Source organism: Myotis daubentonii, chromosome 4 (assembly GCF_963259705.1).
Source record: "Myotis daubentonii chromosome 4, mMyoDau2.1, whole genome shotgun sequence".
Lineage (NCBI taxonomy): Eukaryota > Metazoa > Chordata > Mammalia > Chiroptera > Vespertilionidae > Myotis > Myotis daubentonii.
The window spans coordinates 90,043,181-90,066,835 of record NC_081843.1 but is presented as its reverse complement, the minus strand read 5'-3'; the positions used below and the strand labels follow the sequence as shown (position 1 = coordinate 90,066,835).

Genomic DNA, 23,655 nt, shown 5'->3' with positions numbered 1-23,655 from the left:
GTCAACGCACACTTTAATCCTACAGGGAATATTAGTGGTTAATGATAGGCTACAGTTCCTTTCAATAATCAAAGATCTAAAATTAAAGGCCTCACATATTTCCGTGCTTCATGACACAAGTATTTCTCTTGAGTAATCTAAGATGAAAAGTAATTTTTAAATAGATTAGTCCATAATTTTTTAAATAAAGAAATATCAGAAACATGTACAATCATAAGATTTTTTAACAATCAGTGGCATTTCACCCTCTATGATTGATGAGAAGCATTCGGGGCACTGATGTGTCACCCCACAGGGGGCAACCATGCCTGACTGTGTTTATTTACTGAACACTTAAAAGAAGCACAAGACCATTGGGATGGTCAGGATTTTACAAAGGATAAGATCAAATGGGAGTGGGGCTTTAGCACACTGTCCAAAACTAATGTTTAGAATAGGATAAAGGAAATCCAAAAATGCAACAAAATACAATTCCCCTGGCTTTTTCATTAAGATGTTTATACCAGGTGGGACCATATTAAGATGTTTATCTGGGGTGGGATTGCATTTTCTTTCTTTTGAAAGTAAAACCTTGTTGGCACTAGAGGAGGCCATCTCTTATTTGGTCTGAAGCAATTAACCCTTTTTCTTTATTTAAGATGTTACTTGGTCTCTAGGGGGAGCCTGTGGGTCTCGACCACTCCTCTCCACCTCCACAGCCTGAGTGGCCTGTAGGAAGGCCACTCTTATGCCAGTCTTGGCGACTGGGATTGGCAGTGTATAGGTTGAGTTATGTTTAGCCCCATAGTGAGGTGGCAATAAGACGTGCATGCAGCGCTGTGGAAGGCTTGGAACTGCTGCCCAATGGTGGAAGAGACTGCTCAGGCTGACCACATTTCTCTCCTCCCCAAAGGAGAGCCAAGGGTTGGGAGTCAGTCAAGTACCTTTCAGATCTCAGCTCTGCCTTTAGGGCTTGGGCGATGCAGGGCAAACACTCACACATTCTCTGCCTTGGGTCCCTGTCACAGAGGGAGAGGATTGATAGCCCACCCCCTTAGTCACAGGATGGTTTTGAAGATTAAATAAGGATGTTCACGTAAACATTTTCTAAGGCTATATATCTGTAACATGTAATATGAAAAATAAAAGTTATTTCATCAAATGATGTTGGAACCATTGGACTAAAAAGGGAACCTCACATCTTATACAAAAAACTAGAGGCCCAATGCACAAAATTCATGCAAGAGTAGGCCTTCCTTCCCCTGGCTGCCAACACCAGCTTCCCTCGGGCACCCAGGACCTGGCTTTCCTCACAGAAGGAGGCCCTGCCCACCCCCCACAGCCTGCCGGTTGGTGGCCTGGGCCTCCCTCTGCGGGGTGATAATGGGGCAATGGCCAGGCCCCTGACCAATTGCATTGCACCCGCCTTGGCTGGCCTGGCACCAGTGCGTGTCATTGCATCGTCCTGGATGGTCACCCCGAGGGTTGTCCCACTGTTGAGCCGTTTGGTCAATTTGCATATTGTGCTTTTATTATATAGGATATCTCAGAGTGAATCATAGGCCTAAAGAGAAAACCTACTTCTATAAAACTTCTAAAAGACAGAAGGGACAATACTTGTGATCTTGAATTAGATACCTCTCACATACAACACCAAGGCACAATTCATAAAATAAAAAATTGGTTAATTAGACTTTATCAAAATTAAAAGGTTTTGCTCTATAAATGACACTGTTAAGAGAATTAATAGATATGCCAGAGATAGGGAGAAAACAGTTGCAAAACCCATGTCTGGTAAAGGATTCCTTTACCAAAAAAATCAAAACTTAAAAATAAGAAAACAAGCAATGCAGTACAAATGGGCCAAAGATGTGAAAGCATGCTTTGCCAAAGAAGATATGTAGAGGGCAAATAAGCTCACAGAAAAGAGCTCAACATCATCAGTTACCAGGGAACCACCAATCAAAACCATGATTAGATACCAGTACATTCCTACTAGGATGGCTCAGACAAAACGTCCTCAGGCCTTGAGACCCATCAGCCATGGGCACTTGGGACTGGCCCAGAGGCAGAGCGAGGCAGTGGTAACCAGTGAAGAGGGTGCAGGTGGAGCAAAGTCATGGAAGAAGAGGAAGTGGGTGCCTTTGGAGGTGAGATTATCCATGTCAGCCTGCACCTTGGCACAACTAAACATATACCTCAAAAAGGTATCTGTAAGAGAACTCTGAGTTACAGTTAACTAGTCAACTCAAGTTTTCTCTGTCATCAGCAGCATGATGGGCATTTGAAGGACTTCAGTTCAGCTATAAAGAAATAAACCACATGTTTTTCATTGAGCTATAATTGACATATGATGTTACATTAGTTTCAGGTATACAACATGATGATTTGACATATGTATATATAGTGAAATGATCACCACAATACATTTAGTTGATATCCATCACCACATATAGTTACAATTTTTTTGTGTTGAGAAATGTTAAAATCTATTGTCTTAGCAAAATGCCACAACTATTTTTAAAGATCTGAGTTGTATCTGTGTAAATTTCACAGCCCCTGCATACTCACCCCCATGCTTTATCGGCACATTTGAGGGTATCTGAAATTCAAAATGAATACGCTTGCCACAAAATTGAGTTACTAGAAAGCTAGGAAGTCTCTTTCTCTCATGCGTCAAATGCTTGACCTTGAGACTCAGCTCACAGATGAGTAGAAGTGGGTTGAGCTGGACAGTGGTAGGTACACCATGAAGGTATCACCAGAAAGTGCAATTCTATCCTTTACAGAAAAAAGCATACACCATTTTTTAATGACCCTACTGCAGTGAGTTACAAAAAAAAGACACTTAAAGCACTGGGATCCTTTTATCCAGACATAAGCATACACAGAACCCCAATAGATGGAACAGATAGATGGGTTAGGATGAAGCCAGCAGGTCCTCACCCCTCCTCAGATAGTTTCTGGGCCAGGGAATACCTCTCTGAAGCCACTGGGAGATCCCATACGTCCAATACCAACTCGGTGAATTTATTTTAGAGGAAAGTGGGAGTCTTAACATCCACAAGCTTGCAATCACAAACTTCTTTTTAAAAGGCTGGAAGGAGAGACACAAGAAGTTTACTAATAAGATTGTTTCTAGCTGGTAAGGCCAGTGACCTATTTACCCCCCGTTCTTTCCAAATCCACCTATTGTGAGCATGTGGTAATTTCCTAAGTAGGAAAATGATGAAGTGGACTGCATTATTTGGCCAGCTGTCCTTCTTGTGGGCAAGCACCAGAGGGAGCGGCTCGGCCACACCAGGTTGACGTTCCTGGAGAGAGAGGCCTCCCTGTGTGACTGGCTTTTCATGATGGTTTAGTTTTACTCCCCCAAAATGGGAATTTTGTCTTAAGGATTCTCCAAGGAGCCATTCTCCTAATTGGTAACCAATGAACATTTCTTCAAGGAAATAAGACAGAAAGTTAGCTATTGGGTAAATTGTGGGTTCTGCAGCCATGCTTATCATGTTCACATCTTAGTAACACACTGAAGATGTTTTGATAACAATTATTACTTAAGTATATGTTGTTTTTATATTTATTGAAGTAGTTGTGGAGAAATAAGCAAGAGCAGGAGCAGAGAAAACAGAGGACTCTCTCATTGAGCTTTGAGGATTAATTGGTGGGCGGGGCATGCTGAAGGTCCACAGCACAGGAGTATCAGTGTCTAAAAGGGGGTTGACAGACTCAGAAAATCGGGAGAGGTTCAGTGTGGACAAAGGGTGGCTGCTGGGAGAATAAGATAAAGCATAGAGGGAAAGTCTGATACTTTTAGGAGCACCAGGCTCCATTTCTGAGGCCTTTTAGGCAATGTTAAAATTTACAGAAAATTTCAAAATATCACTAATGAATTTTGAAGTGAGAGTTGCTTTCCACTTAATTCTATAAGATCTCTTTCATCAGGACTCCCATTAGAGCAAAGTGAAAATGCATGCATATAAGCATAACCAATGGACACAAAACACTGGGGGTAGGGGAGGCCGGGGGAAGGTAAAGGGGGGAGGGGGGGAAGGAGACATATATAATACTTTCTGTAATACTTTAAGCAATAAAACACAATTAAAAAAAAGAAAAAAGAAAATGCATGTCTTTGAGCTCTGAGAGTGTGAGAACAATGGAGCTGTGCTGCCACATTTTATCACGGTGGGTGCCATCCCCTGGGGAATGCTGCAGAGTGAGCCCTCCTGTGTTTATCTGCCCGAGGGCATGATCACCAGGGGAACAGGAGCTCACCCTCCAGGTGAGAGATCTCTGCAGTCAGGTGTGAGATGAGTCATTGAATGTCCTCTGGGCAGTAGAGAAGATTGGTGACCAAAGAATTCCACTGCCCCAAGCGGCCCCCACCCCAGTCCCCAGGAAGAGCTCGGCAGCCTGGCATCAGCAGAATGTTGAAGAGGTCAGACAAGCTCAGTGTTTACATTACTCTCAGCAGGATGAAAGAGACCTAAGACATTTATAGCCCAGACAGAGATATTTAGTGCTGATTTATAAATATCATGTCAGCCTGATAAAATCCATTTATCACTCATCTTGACAATTGCCATAGCTTGTCGCTAGGATCTTAGAACCAAGTGCCTGAGAAAGTTTACAAGATCAGGGAATTGAATCATGGGTGCAAATAGAAAAGAAAAAAAGAAGAAAAGAAAAAAAAATAAAAAAGAGAAAGAAGAAAAAAAAATCAACAAACCCAACCATGCAGACAATTGTGGGCTGCTCCAGCACAGTGACTTCTGGAAATTCGAAAGGCCACTTGTGAAATAAACCTTGGGAAAAATGAACTACTCCTCTGAGATGTCAGGAAACCTCAGTGTCTCTCTCGTGGATACAATGGAGTTTGGTAGCATTCATTCTCTCCATCCTAACTCCTCTCATTTCTTACTCTAGCTCCCAAACTTTAGAGTCCACCCAATCAGTGTAGGTGCCCTGTAGCCCCAGGAAAGAGTAAAGTATTGTCCACTTTCCCTCTTTCAAATAGCTACTTTTTCAAGAACTGTCATATAATTTTTCCCTTCTAAATGTCTCTCAATACATTTTTCCAGTTTACCCTTCAGAGGGTTGAAGCTTCCTATAAACCCATTGTGAGCTGACCATGGAGCACAGGTGAGTCCCTGTTTATAAGGACCATCAAGACAGGAGTGTCGGCCCAGGGGGTGTCTGAAGGGAAGGCTCCTTGCACTATCAGTCTGTGTTTTACTTTATCTTATCATATGAGCGCTTCTCCTCTGTGAGGTCAAGAGAGCTCAGGTGTCCATGTGCTACTGACAACAAAGAAATGGGTTCCCTAAAATTTTACATGAGGACAGGAAGAGCAGCTAGTAAGAAAGACATGGGTTGCTTTCTGGAACAAGGGACAGAGATCCAGGACTGTAGGGAGTCCAACCTGCTTTGTCATTGGATCTTGGGGCATCACTTACACTCCTGGGCTTTCAGTTATGTGATCATTAGAATAAATAGTGGAGGAGGGGTGGTTTCCATTCACTCTGCTTTGTAGGGTTCTTTCACAGAACACTGGCTCTTCCCAAACACAATGGTTCTATTTTAAATTTTAATAAAATAAGCTGCTTTTTACAAAGTCAACCAACTTATACCAAGCCATCACAATTCTCATGGCCTCATTTTCACAATATATTATCTCTGTGTGTATGGGAGGGAGGCATGTATTCATTGTTATCATTGCAGTCCCAAGGGCAGCTACCACACAGCTGGATTTTAATTTACATATGTGGACACCTAAGTGTTGCTTGAGTTGTCCCAAAAATGATTGGCTAAGTTGCAGCTGGGAGAAGAAAACATTGCGTGTACCCAGATTATTGCCTGTCAACTGACAGACAATCAATTTAGTCGTGAGGACCACCCAGCCTCTAGGCACAGATAGAAGAGGCTTAGGGCTTTGGAGAGGGTGGCGGAAGCCAGAGTGTATATCATCAACCTTTTAGCTGGCATCCAAGAGTTGCTGTTTAAGTTCCAACAGTGCAGGAAGAAATTGTTTGACAATTAAGAAATATAGATAAAAATTTAGTATTCTACGCTGTCCCACTGCCACACTGCTTTGAGCTGGTTGGCTCTGCCTTTTATCCCTGTTCAGTCACTGAAGGGAGCCCAAGCCTATCCTGCCAGCTGTGTGGGCCCAAACCTTGGGGTCATCCTTGGCCCCTCTCTCTGCTCAACCCACATCCCATCCATCAGCAAGTTTTCTGTCCCATTCCTGGAATGTACCCAGGCCCAGCCTCTCTCTCAGAGCCTCTACCACCCCCATCCAGATGGCGAGGTCACCTCCTGACCATGTGTCCACTTCTGCCTTTTTTGTGTCCTCACCTCTTCCATTCAGAGCAGCAGAATGGCCTTCCCAATGCCAGCCCTCCTTACCCGCCGCCGTGCTCCCGACCTCCACTCCCACTTGCTCAAGTCCTCAAGTCCTTCATGATTTTGGCCTCCTTTCAAACCTCTTTAATACTATATTTTATATGTATTATATTTTATTTATTCACGTATATATTTAAATTGACTCAATTGAAAAAGTTGTCATGTACCACTAGAGTGTTTCCAGGATGCATGCTCATCTTTAAGAAGCCTTAAAAATTAACAGTATTTTGTTTTCTAAAGTAAAAAACTATTTCTGTAGGCTTAGATCAACAAAGACTTTGAAGACCTTAATAAAAATAAATACATGATAACAAAATTAACAGCAGCCTAGGGCATTTGGGAAAAAGGACAATGAGCATAGGAAAGCAGTGAAACCAGGACAATGAAGTGGATGGTAGGCAGTGGTCTGCTGGACACAGGACCCAATTTTACTTTAGGATGAAATTAGGATAGAAACAGGAATGGTTACTAGTTATAACACCCCAAAAATAAAAAAAGTAAATGAGATCCTCAGAAAGAATATGAATATTCCAGTAATTGAGATGAGAAGAAATTTCTCCCTTGGGTCCCCATGGAGAGGACATGGTATAATGCTGGGTGTTACAGCAGTGTGGGGTCAATGCATAGGTCCCCACTTAGCTCCTGTAGCACACCTGGGCATGGCCAGAGCACATTCTCTGGGAAGGTGGAGGAAGCCTGCTTACCCCATGCGGGGGCACAGCTTTGCTCTCTGCTGAACCAATGCAAGAACAAGGGCACTGAGAAGACCAAGGATTGCACTAATGAAGGCAAACCTTCATAAACATGACTTCTGTCATCTTACATAAACTCTTTAAATTTAATCTTACTCTGTTATAAATTAAAACACTAATACTATTTTATACATTTCAAATTCCTGTTAACTTACAAACAAAACATTTTGTCTGTCTCATAGTTAGAGGTCTATTATGAACACATATTATTAGCAATTTATATGCCTCTGATAACTTATGTGCCCTAAATATGAAGTCAAAATAAAGCCTATTGTCTAAATTAGAGAAGGGTACTTGTATGAAAAATTATGTTAGTTCTCTATTTCCCAAAGGGACTAGGAGCATTTTTTTTCTTCAGACACTTTGGGGACTTTTGTCATTTTGTACTAAAATTCTGAGTAGACCTCACAATGGACCTTGTACAAAGCTCAACTATACATTTTAACTTTTAAATTATTTGATTGATTTAGGTCACAATTTGGGTCAAATGTGGAGAACCTAGACATATACTAGTGTCCAGGAGGTGGTGAATCATTTGTATTATCTTAAACCTAATGAGCACAGCATGAGAATCTGGGCAGGAAGAATCATCTGCTAGACAGTGTGCAGCTGCTGGAGGGAAGGGCATGAGATAAGGAGTGTCTAATCTGCGGATATTAAATAAGTGATTTGAAACATGCAGCGATTGCAAATGAACATGCGTTGTAACTATAATTTCTGAGCCTATGGCTGAACCTATCTGAGATGTTGCTACCACTGTGATATGTGTTTAAAAGCAGTTTCTTCTCTTTCCTATCAAATTTAGTTGGTAAAATGGATAGGGAGGATCAATGGGTGAAATGCGAAGTGTGATTGAATACCAGGGTTTGACTTTAACTGCTAACTCCCCCCAGTTTGGCAACAGCGAGCCAAACCAAACACCCTCCAGGAATCACTGTGTATTAATGAGAAACTCCAGCCTCCAGGGACAGATGTGATAAAAATCTGTGTCAATGTGGGGCTTTAAGAATGTTGCCTTAAATGTTTAAGAACAATGCTTGGATTTTCCAGAGCTGGATGTGTGGGTTGAATGGCTTTTTATTTTATTTTTTATTAATTTCCTGAATATGTAGGCAACAGTTGTGAGCCCTGAAGGCCTGGGGTGGGGCGTCGATCTGCAATCATGTAGCAGCCCACTCAGAGAATTACAGAATGAAGAGGAGGGAAAGATTCAAGGGGGTTACTTTGTGGAAATGAGCTGGATTCCATGCCTGGAAGAGAGGGAAGGATGGGTCACTTCCAGCTGAGGGTCTAGCACAATAGACGCATTATGGTCAGGTGGCTGGAAAGTGCTGTCTGTCTGCAGCCAGGGATGAACCTTCTCTGGAAGGCCTCTTGTTTTGTAGGAATGACAAAACCGAGTTTTCAGATTTGTGCAGCCCATACTGGGAAGGAAGGACCTTGAGGGGCAGAAGCATGACATGGGATGACTTAAGGAGGACCTGAAAAAGATTGATTAGTCCTTTTAAGTGATTTCAAGTTTATCATGGAACATACAGCATAAAATGACCACCTTTTATCTGCCGTGACCTTGAGAAGTAAGTACGGATGTCACAGCCCAGACACACACTGAAAAACCAGTCATCAGGCTCATGATGCAGTGGATGCAGCAGCAGGTGGTGCTTTTGGAAAGAGGGGCAGGAGAAAGCTCAGCTGCAGAGGAATTATTGGAGGAAGACTAGCATTATCAAAAGGCTGGGAGCCTCCATCCCCCTCAGCTGATCACCTTCCTCAACTAAATCACACACACAAATGAAAACACTAAGAACATGAGTAGTAGGTGAGGAAGCAACACTGGAGGAAAGATCAGGAGTCTTCCTAAAATGTACAATGAAACTCTTCCCATCTAGCCCTAAGTATTGATGTTCTCTATTATGTCAGGCATTATTCTTTTAGGATTACTTAGAAAATAATAAAATGAATTGGCTCATTTTTTTCTGGAATACTTCCCTCTTTTTCTTATCTTGCTTGAAAAGCATAGATCATCACTAGAGTCATCAAAAGCAAAAAAAGGATTAAATTCTTGGAAGAAAACATAGGCAAAAATCCTTATGACCTTAGGTATCAGTCTCTTAGACATGACACCAAAATCACAAACAACAAAAGAAAAAATAAATAAATTAGACTTTATCAAAATTAACTTTTGTTCTTCCAAGGAAACTATCAATAAAAAGACAAGTAGCCCAATTAAAGTACAAATTGGAAGTTATGGAAGCAGTCATGGGAATGTAAAGTATAGCATTGGGAATACAGTCAATAATATAGTAATAACTATGTATGGTATCAGGCTTATCAGAGGATCATTTTATAAGTTATGTAAATGCCTTCAAATATTAAACATATAGTTACTACTTTTAGGTATAAATCTAAGAGAAATATAAACAATTGTATACAATTGTTCATTCTGCATAGGAACCAAAAGGTGCAAATGACCCAAATATCAATCAACTGATGAGTGGATAAAGAAAATGTGGTACTTTCATTATCTATATATATAAAAGCCTAAGGGATCGGAATGACCGGAATGACTGGTCACTATGACGCACACTGACCACTAGGGTGCAGATGCTCAATACAGGGATCACCCAATCGGGGCTGGACCCTGGGCTGGGACAGGGAACTGGGGTTGGGTGGTAGCAGACACAGCCCCTTTCCCAGGGGGGCTGAAGGCCAACCCCCTCCTTGAGGTGGTGGCCAACCTCCCATGCCTTGTCCCTCCCCCTGGCTGGCAGACGCTGATCAGCCTGGTGGCAGTGCAGCAGCAAGAGAAGGGGGGCGGGGAGAGGTGGGAAACTGCATGGTGGCAGGGCACTGATGATGGCAGTGTCAGCATCCAGTGTCTGTTCCTTCCACACCTGGCCCAGTGACTGTTGCCTCCTCTCCAGCCCAGCCCTGATTGGGCTGGCCCTGATCGGCTCTGATAGCCAGCAAGGGCTAGGAACCCCACCTATGCATGAATGCCATGCACCGGACCTCTAGTCTACAATAAAAAGAAACGAAAGAGTGATGCATGCTATAAGGATGAACTTTGAAAACAGCATGTGATGTGAAAGAAGCCAGTCACATGGCTACATATTGTGTGATTTCTTTTACAGAAAATGTCCCGAGTCATCAAAGTAAATTAGCGGTTGTCAGGGGCTAAAGACCTGGCTGCTAATGCTATGAAGTTTTTTGGGGTTTGATGAAAATGTTCTGGATTTAAATAATGTTGATAGTTGCACAGTTTTGTGAATATACCCTAAAACAGCAGTCACCAACTTTTGGGGTCTCACGTACCACCAGTGGTCTGCGGACCACCAGTTGGCGACCGCTGCCCCAAAACACTGAAATGTACACTTTAAAAGGGTGAATTTTATAGCATGTGAATTATGTCTTAGTTAAAAAAACAAAGAGGATGAAAACATAGTCCATGTATAAACCATTTGTAAATAAGATGGTGGGAGTCTTATTTAAAGACCAAAGCTTTGGATTACCAAATATTTCAGTGTGTGTGTGTGTGTGTGTGTGTGTGTGTGTGTGTGTGTGTACAAACATTTTGGGAGGAGTGTTATGGATGATGGGTCAATGCATTTGGTCAGCTGAACCATTCCAGCATCCACCAGTGGCTTTCTTGATGAGTCATTGTGTGAGGCAGGGGGCACAGAGTGAGAATGGGCCTGGCCCGGCTGTCCCAGGAGAGCCCAAGCTCCAGGGACTGTTACTCAACTCTGAGTTTCAGATCCAGCCTGGGGTGGGGTGAGGATAGGTCCTGGACCTACTGCTCAGTCACAGCCTTTGAGCAATCAAATAGCGAACAGGGGAGTCTCTAGCAGAAGCAGATACTCCCCTCTTCTCTCAGCACCCTCCCCCAGTACTGCTCATGTTCCTTAGCAGGGCTGTGTTACTGTGGTTGACTCCTCTAGTTTAATGCATAGATTGTGGGTGGGTGTCTGAATGATTCTACCATCCTTTCACTGAAAAAACTTAAGAGTCACAGCATGGCTTTGTGGTCCATTAACTCATAATGTTACTCTGCCATGTCAGATTTTATTTCCAGTTCTGCAGAATGTCCAACATTCCTCAAAATCAACTCACCAGCCAGTTTGAAGGGCTAATGCATTCATAAAGGATGGAGGGCCCTGTGTTTGTGAGCGCCTTGCTGGAACTATTCTGGGCACCTGAGTCTATAGCAATCCCACACACACTCTAGGAAACCCCACACAGAGGGAAAGAGGTGCAATGCCATACAGGTCCATCTGCTATCAATTTTTTCAGATCCTCGAGATAAATCAATCAGAATCCATGAAGAGAAAAGGAGAGGCAGGGGTGATCTGCTAGCTGGCTGGGGATGTGTGGGAGTCCCATGCCGTGTGAAAGCTGAGTAATTGTGAGATGAGTCATACTAAGAGGAAACAAATGTATGGAGGCTTCCTCAAATTTGGGGAGGCTTGGCCAGAGCCCATGGGACAGAATGTGGTGGGAGGTCTGGGAACAGTGTGCTAATGTTTAGGATCAGCTTTCCTGGTTTCCTTTCCTCACACATTACAATCCCCTCGAAGTGTCGCATCACAGTACATTTTGCCTAAGTAGACTGGTAGATCAATCCCTTTCCTCAGTTATTTACCTTGGAGATCCTGCCCCAAATCCCTGACCTCCTAGCCAAGGATTTGACTCCCTGGAGACCCACGCATTTTTCTTCTGGCCTCTAATCCTTCCAGGGGAGAAGGAAGTCCCACGATGAAGCTGCCAAGTTTAATCAACTTTACTGCAAATTGTATTAATACAAATCTAAGAGGCAAAATGAACATTGCTTCATACATTTGGACTGTTTAGAGACTTAATGTGGACAAAGCCAGTAATTAAGCAACAATAAAAGGCTGTGCCCTAGAAATGGTTTAATATCTTTGAGAAGAAAAGAAAAACCTACATGACAGCAAGTTTGCCCTTGAGTTCTAAACTCAACTTTGGCAAGTGGCTTACCAAAATATCCCAGGACAAATGAAAGGAAAATTGGGATCAGTTTATTTCAGGTCTTGGGTTTGCCACATTAAGAAGGAAACATGGGTGCACAACCCCATCCCTCTCTCCCTGGGCTGGGTAAGAGCTTGTCCTGCTACTGAGATCTATGCCAGTGGAAACCATGGCTTTCAGGAACCGAGAGAGGTGGAGGGAGAGTGGCTGTTCAGAACTCAGCGAGGCACCAGCTTACAGGGGCAGCCTCAGACAGCGTGATGGCTTCAGGCTGTGGCAGATGGCTCCAAAGCCATCTCCCAGAACCTAGTATTTTAGCAGCCCTCCCGTCTGGGTGTGGCTATTATGAACAATGATGCAACGACCATTGGTGTATGTGTTTTTGTGTAAATAAGTTCTTAATTCTCTTGGGTTTATACCTAGAAGTGGAGATGCTGGATTGAACTCCCAACTGTTTTCCACAGTGGCTGCAACACTTGAAATTCCCACCAGCAAGGCCTGAGGATTCTAAGTTCTCCACATCCTCACTTGTAATTTTGTGATATTTTTTATCACAGCTATCCTAGTGAGTGTGAAGTACTAGCGCATTGTGGTTTTGATTTTCATTTCCCTAATGACTACTGATGATTAACATTTTTCTCTGTGTGTGCTTATTGGCCACTTGTATACTTTCTTTGGAGTCTATTCAAATCCTTTGCCAATTTTTAAATTGGGTTATCTGTCTTTTTATTGTTAAGTAGTTGAGTTGTTAAGAGTTCTTTAACTCCTTATTAAGAGGTCCTTATCCTGAATATTAGACCTTTACCAATATATGGATTAAAATATTTCTCTCATTCTTTGGGCTATCTTTTTCATTTTCTTGATAGTATTCTTCGATGAACAAATGTTTATAAATTTGATGACATCTAATTTATTTATTTTTTCCCTTTGGTTGCTTGTGGTTTTTGTGTCATATTTAAGAAACTATTGCCAAATTCAAGATCTTGCTGATTTATATCTTTTAGTAGTTGTATAGTGTTAGCTCTTACAGTTAGGTGTTTGATGCATTTGGAATTAATTGTGGCATATGGTGTGAGGTAGTGGTCCAACTTTATTCTTTCACATGTGGATATCCACTTGTCCCAGAACCATTTGTTAGAAAGATTATTCTTTCCCCATTGAATTGTCTTGGTTGAAGTTTTATAATGAATAGAAAACCTGAAATATTATCTAACTTACTTTTTACCCTAATTTCAGAGTTCCATTAGAGTTATTTTGGGGTGGTTTTCACTGAAAAATATATTTTAACTTTTTTGTTAATTTTAACTGTCACGTTCAAAAGGATTTGACAATTGACAGAAATGCTGTGTGTTTAAAAAATTCTCATGTGTCCTCTGTAAGGAAACATATTTTACAACAACCCTGTGCCACCCCTGAATTGCACTGGCCTCTTATTTACCATGTAAGACTTAATTCCAGTCTCTGCTCTGAGGATAGAGACATCCCATACCTTCTCTGTACATCCTTAGGGCTTCCGAACTCCATATTTTACATGCTCCCATTACTGACGTGTAATTACTTATTTATTTTACAGTCCCCCTCTCCTTTTTTCCTCTGAACAGGTGAAAATTGAGCCCCTTAAACTGGACATCTGGGCTTGGGCCAGACTTATGTTAGCAACACGCACATGTTCCTTTAGCTGAGCAGAACAAAGCCCCATCCCCCAGGAGCATTGGGAAGGTATGGTGTGTTCTTGTTACTCACGACTGCTGGAGGGCATGGCGACATTCTGTTTGGGATAAGCAGCACACAGTACTAACCATCCCGCAATGGCAGAATCATCATTCATGGTGCAGCATTATCTTGCCCCCCAGTGCCGGCGCCAACTTAGGCAAACCCTGACTCCTAAAGGAAAACACATTATCAGCTTAAAGAGAAACCTTGGACATTACATTTGATACCCTAAGTCATATAATCAGTTCAGGGGAATTAGGATTCCAGAAGAAAGATGGTCAGATTGTGGTCAGCCCAGTGCAGCCCTGGGTCCTCTATGATCACGAGTGGTTCCTCAATTTCCCAGGGGCTCAGGAAGTTGGAGGTTCATGTGGCCCCTTTTATGTTCTCCACTTTTGGTAATTTACTCCTTAATTCTATTACTGATGACCCACTCCCACCTCAGTCTTTCACCACATCATTGAGCCTGGACTCCTTGTTTTACCCTTGCTGTCCTTGCCAAGTCACATGACTCAGCTTCCTGACTGGTCTGGTCTTTGCTCAATGACTGACAAGGTCTAGGGTTTTCTTTTGGAGTCAGTTCCAGCCCAGCTTCCATTTACACAGGAACTGTGAGAGAAGGTGCCCGTCCTATCTAGCCCCTCCCCTGCCCCATGCCTGCTGTGTACAGAGATGGTGTGTACGTGTCACTGGTTATGCACACTTTTGATATGTTGTTTCTTTTGCCATGTTGTTGCATCAGCCTGGAGACCCTTTACCCTTTCCTCCAGATGCCAGGATGTTCCACTGGACCTTATACGTGCTTCTTCTTCTCATCCTCCCTCCAAACCCAATCCCTATACCACAGTTATAACCTCAGCATATTCATTTCAATGTTTATTTATATCTGCTATTATGTTAGATGTTCATTGCTTCACATTTGTCAAACTCATGTCCATGATAAAATTAGCAGCTCAGGACAGGAGTGAATCTTATACTTAACCTATGTCTTCAAAGGACAACACCATGTCATCCATACACACAGTAGGCACTCACATGAGTTATAGGTGAACTGGATTGAATAAATTTATCTAAACGCTTATTAAACCTTTGACATTTTTATCCTTGGTGATCACATGATGTTATTGGACATTTCAAAACTTGAATGTTTCACATGACATAGGGTGAATAGAATTGGGTGAAAGGGAGTTTGTTAAGAGAAAGAGAAATCAGAGGGAATTCCTGGAATGAACATTTCTTGGGCTTTGTGACCCTAGAAACCACAAACTATGTGGTTCTGATGTGAAGGATTGACACTGAGCTGCTGGGGAATGTCCCCCTGATGGCCATGATCTGAGAACATCCACAAAGAATGCCCCATGCAATCCAAACCAAAGCACAACCTGCAGGCTGAGAGCCCTGGCACACAGCGACTGAAGCAAACCAGGAGAGCAGGCTTTCCTTTCCCTGGAAATCCTCTCTGTGGTAAGAAAGAATGCTTACTCGGTGTCTTCTGTCATACCCACTGCCTGGGGAGCTGGTTTGTAAGATGCCACGGTTGAGGAGGAGAAAAGAAAGGTGTCTTCCATGACTAGCTGTGTTTTCCTTTGTCAGAAGATAGCAACTGGGGCATGATTTAAGGAGATCTGAGATGTGCGCATAGAGATTGCTTTCTAAAGCGGTCATTATTCATGCCTGAGTCATGAGGACACTATCATAACAGTATCTTACATTTTATAAGGTTTCAACTTCTCAAAGCCTTTTTATGACTTTCATGTATTTTTCTTTTCAGGAGGAAGCCAGGTCCAGCATACCAGTGAGATGTGTGTGTGGTAGGGGTGGCGGGGAGGGGCTATCTCTGGTGTCTCTTCCTTTTCTATTAAGGACACCAGTCCCATGCAGTTCGGGTCCCACTATATGACCTCATTTAATCTAAATTCCCTCCTTACAGGCCTTGTCGACAAATACAGTCACATTGGGGGTAAGGGCTTTAACATACGAATTTGGGAGTATGCAATGCAGTCCATAGCATGCAGTGTTCTGGAGGAGGGGGGTTTAGGATATCTAAGGTTCTGGGAGTAATCTTGAAGGGTGCAGAAGTGTGACAAGACAGATTCTAGAGCATTCCACTCAAACATAAGGGGAGAGAGTTAAAGCTGAACAAATATTTGGTCCATTTTCCCTCAGGGGCAGGCCCAAGTGTCAGGAGGGGGTATGTAGGTGTGGCCCAGCTACAGAAGACAAAGGGACCAGCTGGAACTAATCTGCATTTGTAGAAGCCCTCTTCAGGGGGAGGACAGCTTTGTGAGCCCCCATGGGAAGGCAAGATTTTCCACTTGAAGGAGATGTGGGAGCTAATGGCTCTCTACAGTGCAGAGTCCTATGGGAAAAGCGTGGAAACAAATGTAGCACACACATCTATCTTGATGGTTTTGGCCTTATTTCCCTGGGAGGCTGGCCTGCTCTCCTCAGCTCCCGAAGAGACGGCAACTACCAGATGAGCAAGCAAAGCAGGCAGAAATGAGTTTCTCTGCCCTCCCCAGCTCCGGGCTGTCCACCTGGCAGGATCATGGGGCCTGGGCTCCAGCCAGGGCACAAAGCTCACTTGCCTCTTGGTTCCAGGGCACACGGGTGTGGCTGAGTCTCTGTCCAGACTTCAGATTAAAGCTCTTATGATTTGTAATCCCACCACAGACCTTCTGGGGTGCCAGCTGCTTGGGCCAGCCATCAAAACCCCTGAGGTCAGAAGAAGAAATGCCTGTCACTGTGAGTCACAGGCTGGATGCTAATACAGTGGGAGTCACAGGCGGCTCTGTTGGGGCCCTGACCTGGGAAGGGAGCCAAGGCACTGTGAGGGCCAGTCTGCAGGCACCTGGGCATGGGCACAGCTCCTGTTAGAGACTCCTGGACGGCCTGGCCTGGAATCTACCCACTTGGCCTCTTGGAAAATTATCGGCGGGTTCTGCTCTGCCACTACCTGGAGTCTGTGAGTATATGAGTGCAAGTGTAAGGATTTCAATAGGCCAAAGTCATCCCTAAAACCTCAGAGCCCTCTTTCTCTGGATTCTAATGCAGAGCAGGCGCACATTCTCTGCCTAGCTAGATCCATTCTCAGGGTTGATTCATGACTTCCAGGTAAGTATTAGTTTAACAATAGCGAGACAAGTGAAAAGGTAGCATCTTAGAATTTTGGTGAAGTTTGAAAGATCTAATTACTTTATAGATGATAAATCCAAAAACCAGAGAGGTAAAGTGATTTGCCCAAGGTCACACAGGTAGATGGTATTCAGATCACAGGGAAGGGGCCTTGTTTAGTTTGGGACAGAAGCAAGCACAGTGCCTGGCACATAGTAGGCGTGGTGGATGGTGTTGTTCTGGATGGTTCATTCCCTTCCCAGTTAAGTGTCATATACACCCTACTGCTGCTGTCTGTCATATGGGGGCTCCCTATGGAAGCAGGGACACTAGGTGGTAAAGACAACTACACCCTGGCCTTCCTGGTTCCACTGAACCAGCCATGAGCTTTTCTGGGCCCCCATATGGAGCCAAATGGAAAGAGGCTGCCCACTAGCCAGATATTTCTGGAGCACTGGGAGTGGGCAGAGCAGGGCTCTGGACTTGGGAGCAGGCAACTCCAGGCACTGCCTTGGCCACATGCCTGTGAGCCACTCCCAGAGCTCCAGGGCAGCGAGCAGCTGAAGGAGGTGACCTCACCCAGTCCATGGTCGGTTCACAGACTGCCATCTGCCTTACAGATATGGGACATGCCAGCCCCCTTAATCATGTGAGCTAATTTCTTAATCTCTTGTGAAGAATTGTGAGCAGTCAGAATCACACTGTACAATATAAAATTTATTATAAAACTTCAGCAAATATAAATATCCAGATGCCCATTCTGAACACAGCTGCGTGGCGGGAAGGGAGAATGACAGCAGCACCCGCACTGACAGATGATGCTGGGGCCTGCGGGGCAGCTTCCCACCGGGAAATCAGTGCCTTCTCTCTGAATGGGCCTCACAAACACAGCCAACATTCATGGAAAAACAGTTTAAAAACCCACAACGCAGAAAAATGAAACCTGATTACTAAGGTTATCGTGTTGGCATATTCGTTGGAGAAGAACCACCCACACCCCTTCCTAGGACAGCAGGGTTGTGGTGTAGGCAACAATTCGCTAATCATGGTATTACCTGTAATTCTGTCATCTAAAAACGAAAAGCACTAAGAAACAGTTTAGAGACACTCACTTGTAAATAACTGCGAAAGAGAAAACCTAAGATATAAAATCCTCTCCCCCAGCATCCGAGTCTGTAAGAGATACAGCACCTTAACAGGAATTTAATTTTTCCTGTTTCCAGAGGCAAACTCTGAAAGCAGGACTGAGTCCCACCTCTCGGGGCAGGCAGGTGCCCCTTAGAGACAACACCAGCTCTTGTCACAGCACCAAGTCCTTGCAAAGAGAAACTCTGTTGCTAGGGCATGAAGCGGGGCCCTGGGAACACAGCCAGGATCTGTCCAGGCTGCCTGCTTGTCCTGGTCAGAAGCTGGTTACTCCTAACCTCTGGAGGGGACCCCGAGGTGGGAGGAAGGCCGGCACACTTAGCAGCAGAATTTTGTACTTGTTCCTAATTTCGTGGCCTTTCTTCTTTTTACAAAGCACCAAACATTTATTAGCATTTAGCAAGTTCAGCTCCACTGTCTTTCAGACTTGATTTAGCTGAAATACACATGCAGGGAGCACTGCTCCCGTTCGGCATAGTGAGCCCTGCTGCCTCCTCCAGGTGTCAACCGAGCATGACTCTATATGCTTGTGTGTGCACAGGTGACCCCACACACCCCCACACGTGCACGCTTGTGCACAAAGAGCCTAACAGCTAACAGTTTTTCTTCTTCCAGTTTCCATCTTCTTTGGATGCATTCCCATGTGAACTGGACAGTTCGTTGGTGCTGAAAACAGGCATTTCTCCGCCCCTGGGAGGGGGCCCCACCCTCACAGGTTGGATTTGGAGCAAGTCTCGCAGCACTGCTGGCCGTAGAACTGGTGGCTGCACATCCCGTGCTGGGGCACCAGGGAGCACCAGTGCAGGTGGTCTCTGCAGACGGCATCTAGAAATGAGCAAACGCCCCTTAGTCTGTGTCCCCACGCCATATCCACTGCTAAAAGCTAGTAACTCTGCTGGCAAATCAAGGTGAATTTGTCATTGCCTTGAAGGTGCTGAGGGATAGCAGTTCTTCAGGTCAAACTGGGCCACGTGTAACCTGCTGTTTTTATTAGGCCCTTCTTAGAAGATCCCAGCAAAACTGAACTTTTTTCTTTTTGTGTTAATCCCACCCACTCAGCCACTCATCCACCTGAGACAACAGGCACTCTGTGGATGGAGTTCAACCATTAATCTTCTGATCGAGATGACCCACTTGCTCTCCCCAGCTCCATCTCCTCTCTGAGAAGCCTCCAGAGACAGACTGTTGATCTCTGCAAAGGCATTGGAGGCTCTGTGCACAGAGATGGAGTTTAAGATGAAGAAGGTGGCCTTTGTGTAGCTTGTCCCTGAAGAACGAAGATAGCACTGACATAGGAAAAGACATCATGCTTTCTTAAAGCTACACTTAAAATTAACCACCATAGATGTCATGTCTAGGGAGGTGTGAGAAACGAGGACTATTTCATGGGAAAACTGGCGAGTGGATGAAAAGAGAAAAGGTGTATCAGAGACAAGAACTGAACTCTAGGGCTCTCTAACCAGTGGCACCCAACTTCCTCAGGATCTCCAAGGAATGGCTCCAGAAACTTGACAGCCCCCTCCAACATGCCAAGGTCAAGCCTAGGGGCTCCTAGCACTCACCTTTCTTCTTTGCGATGGGGCAGAAGTGAGTGTTGCAGGCCAGGGAGGCTTCGGGCTTCTGGTGAACGAAGCAGCCCACAGCCGGCCGGCCCCCTGCCAGGCACTGCACGGACCTGGTCTGCACGCCACCCCCACAGCTGGCTGTGCACTGTGAAAAACACATGCATGTCAGTCATCCAGGGCTGCTCAGTTCTCAGAGTGCTCCCCTCTTCCAAGCATCCCCCTCCACCCAGACTCCACAAGGTGTCTCTCTCTCTCTCTATGATGGTGGGTGGCTGACTAGATTCTGGATTAATCTCAGGTATGGACAGAGAGGAGAAGTGCCCAGAAGTTTATAATGTTCTTAAGTCATCCATGGGTTGATGGACACAGGAAACTGGTACACATCTGGGGACATAGCATCTTTCCCTGGATCTGTCCAGGCTGTGGTTCTGGCATGAAGGAATCAGTGTCCTTCATGGATGCCATCACAAAGCCATCTTTCTGGTACTCTCGACAAGCCAACGCCCACAGAGGCTTGATAACACTAAGACCCTTCTCCACCCCAAGTTCACGGACTCTGGATGCCTGGAAGTGGCAACAACAGCTTCCTGGGTTCATTTTGTGATGGCATTTACATCCTCCCAAGGGCAATGTTCTTTGACACCAAGGCCCTGTTTCTTAAGGTGCATGGCACAGCAGAGCTAGAGAATGCAATGGAATGATTAGAGCATCTTCCACTAGCTGGCTGGCTGGACACACACAGAATATATGACAGGGTCATCTGAGATCTACTGCGGGCAAGAAATCAGGAGAGGGTTGCTCAGAAAGACAGAGGAACCCCAAACTGCGGCAATTCATCTGTCCAAAAGAAAGCAACTCAAACTCTAGACTGTATCACAACTGAGCTGTTTGCACTGAATAGAGTTTCCTTCTTCTCTGCACTCCAAATTGCGGATTCCCGTGGGTGTTGAATGGATGCCAACAGTCACCGGTTGACACTGCATATCTAACCAAGATGCTGCAGGTGCTCTAGGTCCGGCCACTGCTCTAGATGACAGAATTGCATCAGCCAATACCCACTTCTCTTTTCTGGACTGACTTTAGTTATATCTAAATTTAAGAATAGTGGTGCATAGAGTCCATATTTGTCAGAAGTTTTAACAAGTCATCCTGTCAAAGGCCTGAAACTTTTGTGTGTGGCCTTAGCAGTCACTGTCGTCCTTCAGCCAGACAGACAGTCCAACAGGTGTTCCCACTGAAGCCATTCCCAGACCAAATTAGAACGTGAAACACCCTAAGCCCAAATGACCCAAATAATTTAAATCAGTCCTACCAGGCGACAAGCCATTAAGTTTGATGAAAAGCAAAGCCATTTAAATAAACAGAAATCAATAGAACCACAATCTTTATACTGTTACAAGAATAAACCTGTCTGGGGGCAAAGTTCAGCCAGGCACTGGCCATACATCACAGCCTGACAATTTCCCACAGTCTGAGTCCCAGAGTCCTGGCTACAAGTGCTTATGGCAAACACAGCCGTAAGAGTTATCACTCCCAAGAAGTTAAAGTCTCAGAAGATAACAGAGGAATCACATTGGATACATGTTAGGCAGGATATGATAAAAGTGACTTATTAGACAAACAGACTGAGTATTTCAGACTGGTAAAAGCTATTACAGACATGTTTTAGCCTTTTTGTTTGGGTTTAAATTAAATACTGATGAGTGTTGCTCCCCTCTTTGTAAATTTGCCTATAAGTCTCCAAATTGAGCAGAGTGGCCTGCCAGGTAAAGGGTGGGCAACCTGTTTCAGGATTCAGTTTCCCTACTAACAGAGAGACAACAATCTGGGAGAAACACCTCTATTTGTCTCCCACTCACAATTAATTCTCTAGGGACAGAGTAAGCATACACCTGCCCAAGAAACAACTCAAGACATATGTACAACTTTAGACAATAAATAAAAAATTAAAAAAGGAACAACTCAATTCCACTCCTTAGCCCTTCCACTGCTTCATCTTGTTGGACAGACTGTGCACTCAGAAGAAAATTAAAGGGAAACGTTTGTAGCTCTTGATACTTTTTTGTGGATTTAAAGCAGGGAATGCTTAAAAATAATACACTTCAAATGTCCCCTGCCCCAATAATTTAAATTAAACGATTTCTAAATTGAATACCTTTTGGAGAGGAGTTCATACATTTCTAAATGAAAAATCTATCAAGTTTGAAGACAACAAGAACCACAGTGGGGCTGGAACATAAGCCAAGGTCAGTATGGAAGGTGTATGGAAGGTGTACCTCTTCCTCCCAAGGACTGAGGGAATGGTTGCTTCTGCAGAACTCAGAGCCTGGGACCCGGAGTTATGGCCGAGGAACCAGAGGAGGGGTAGTGGGCAGGCTGGGATATTATGATTTTGTAAGAAGCTGGCTGATAAATAGCCAAATCTGGGCTCATAGAGACACAGCCAGAGCTCTGACACAATGGCTGGGAGGGGGACATCATTTAGAGGGGATTTTGAACTGATTTTATTCTAGTAAAAATTTAGATAATATTAAAATAGATTCTATGATAGATTAAATTGGTTCTGATAAATATTTCTTTTGGACTTAAAGACAATAATTATGTGTGATTTTTGCTCTGTCACATTTGTTCATTTGAGTTTCCCACTCAGATCAATAGCAGGAATTCTCAATCCTTAACAAAATTTTTACATAAATCAAACTTAGTTAATGGTTTCTGTGGGGATGGGGATATAGCAGCATGACTAGGAAGTAAACCATAGATAATTCTTAATGAACTTGTCTGGCCACATTCTCTCTCTAAACACACACACACACACACACACACACACACACACACACACACAGGAGTGCGCGCGCCTGTCATACAGCAGCCATGAGAGATGGGTGTTTGTTTTAAATTTAGTCATAGAAGCAGGGGGAAATGGGTGGTTGGCAAGCAAGCATTGTCTTTGGATTTTAAAGATTATACCCCTACACATGGGTCTCTCAATAGAGCACACAATGTCAATGAACAATGTAAACAAAAACCCTGAGAAAAGTGTGTGGTTTGACTGTGCTGGGAGAGAAAGATCTTTAAATAAGAATGAGAAGTGGCTGCCCTGACTCACTCATTGAATTTGTTTTTTCTTTAAAATTCTTACATTCAGCAAACATTCCCCCCAAATACTTAGTATGGACCAGGTGCCCTTGTAGGTCCAAGATATATATATGGAGAGAAAGAGAGAAAGAGAGAGAGAGAGAGAGAGAGAGAGAGAGAGAGAGCTTCTATACATGAAAACATACATATAATGTACAAATGTATATACACACATACAATTGTATAAAATGCACATATAAAACAGTTAGTATAACATCTGTTACAAAGCTATTCCCAGACCAAATTAGAATGTGAAACACCCTAAGCCCAAATGCTCTATTGGTTCTATCTGGGCAAACATCATTCTTAATGGTTGTTTTGTGACCATATCTGTTTCCTAGCAGCTCATGTTCAAGTGGGCAGCCTTGATTTCTGCTGGTCACTGGGCTGGAGGGTGGACAGAGCATGATTCAGCACAGGAGGGGTCTCCAATCCAGAGTCTACTTTCTCTCCATGCTTCCTTCCAGTACAGGACCCCAGAGCTTTCTCCTCGGTGAACTTGGGGTGTAGGGCACATTACCTGGGGGTTACCCCAACTAATAGTGGGATGGGTGAGTTATGCTGAGAGCTCAGAGCCACCCCCATTCAGTGTCCAGTGCAGGCTCTCAGGGAGAGTTTGGCATGATGAGTGAGTGAGGGGGCAAATGGGCAGATAGGACAAGCAGACACTGTTCAGGCAAGAACATCTGTGGGGGCAGGGAAAGCTGTGATAACGCTGCCAGCTGGGTTGTTTCTATGGCACCAGGCATTGAGTAGATATTCTGAGAAATATTTTTGGAGAAAGACAAAGACCCGTGGAAGTTCCTTTGGAAGTGACAAAAGACAGACACCAGCCCAGTGCTGTTTGGGATCAG

At 44.0% G+C, this 23,655-nt stretch overlaps 1 protein-coding gene across 1 annotated transcript in view; it reads right to left on the bottom strand.

Annotated features, from left to right (window-relative positions):
* Positions 1-17,651: 17,651 nt before the first annotated feature.
* The window catches only part of ADAMTS16 (ADAM metallopeptidase with thrombospondin type 1 motif 16), a 107,323-nt gene continuing 101,319 nt past the window's right edge, over positions 17,652-23,655 (bottom strand). Inside the window, exons 22-23 of the mRNA XM_059694660.1 lie at positions 19,661-19,808; positions 17,652-18,923 (exon numbers count right to left, since the gene is read on the bottom strand). Of these exons, the coding sequence (XP_059550643.1) occupies positions 18,808-18,923; positions 19,661-19,808 (264 nt within the window). The 3' untranslated portion in view covers positions 17,652-18,807. The remainder of the gene's footprint in view (positions 18,924-19,660; positions 19,809-23,655) is intronic.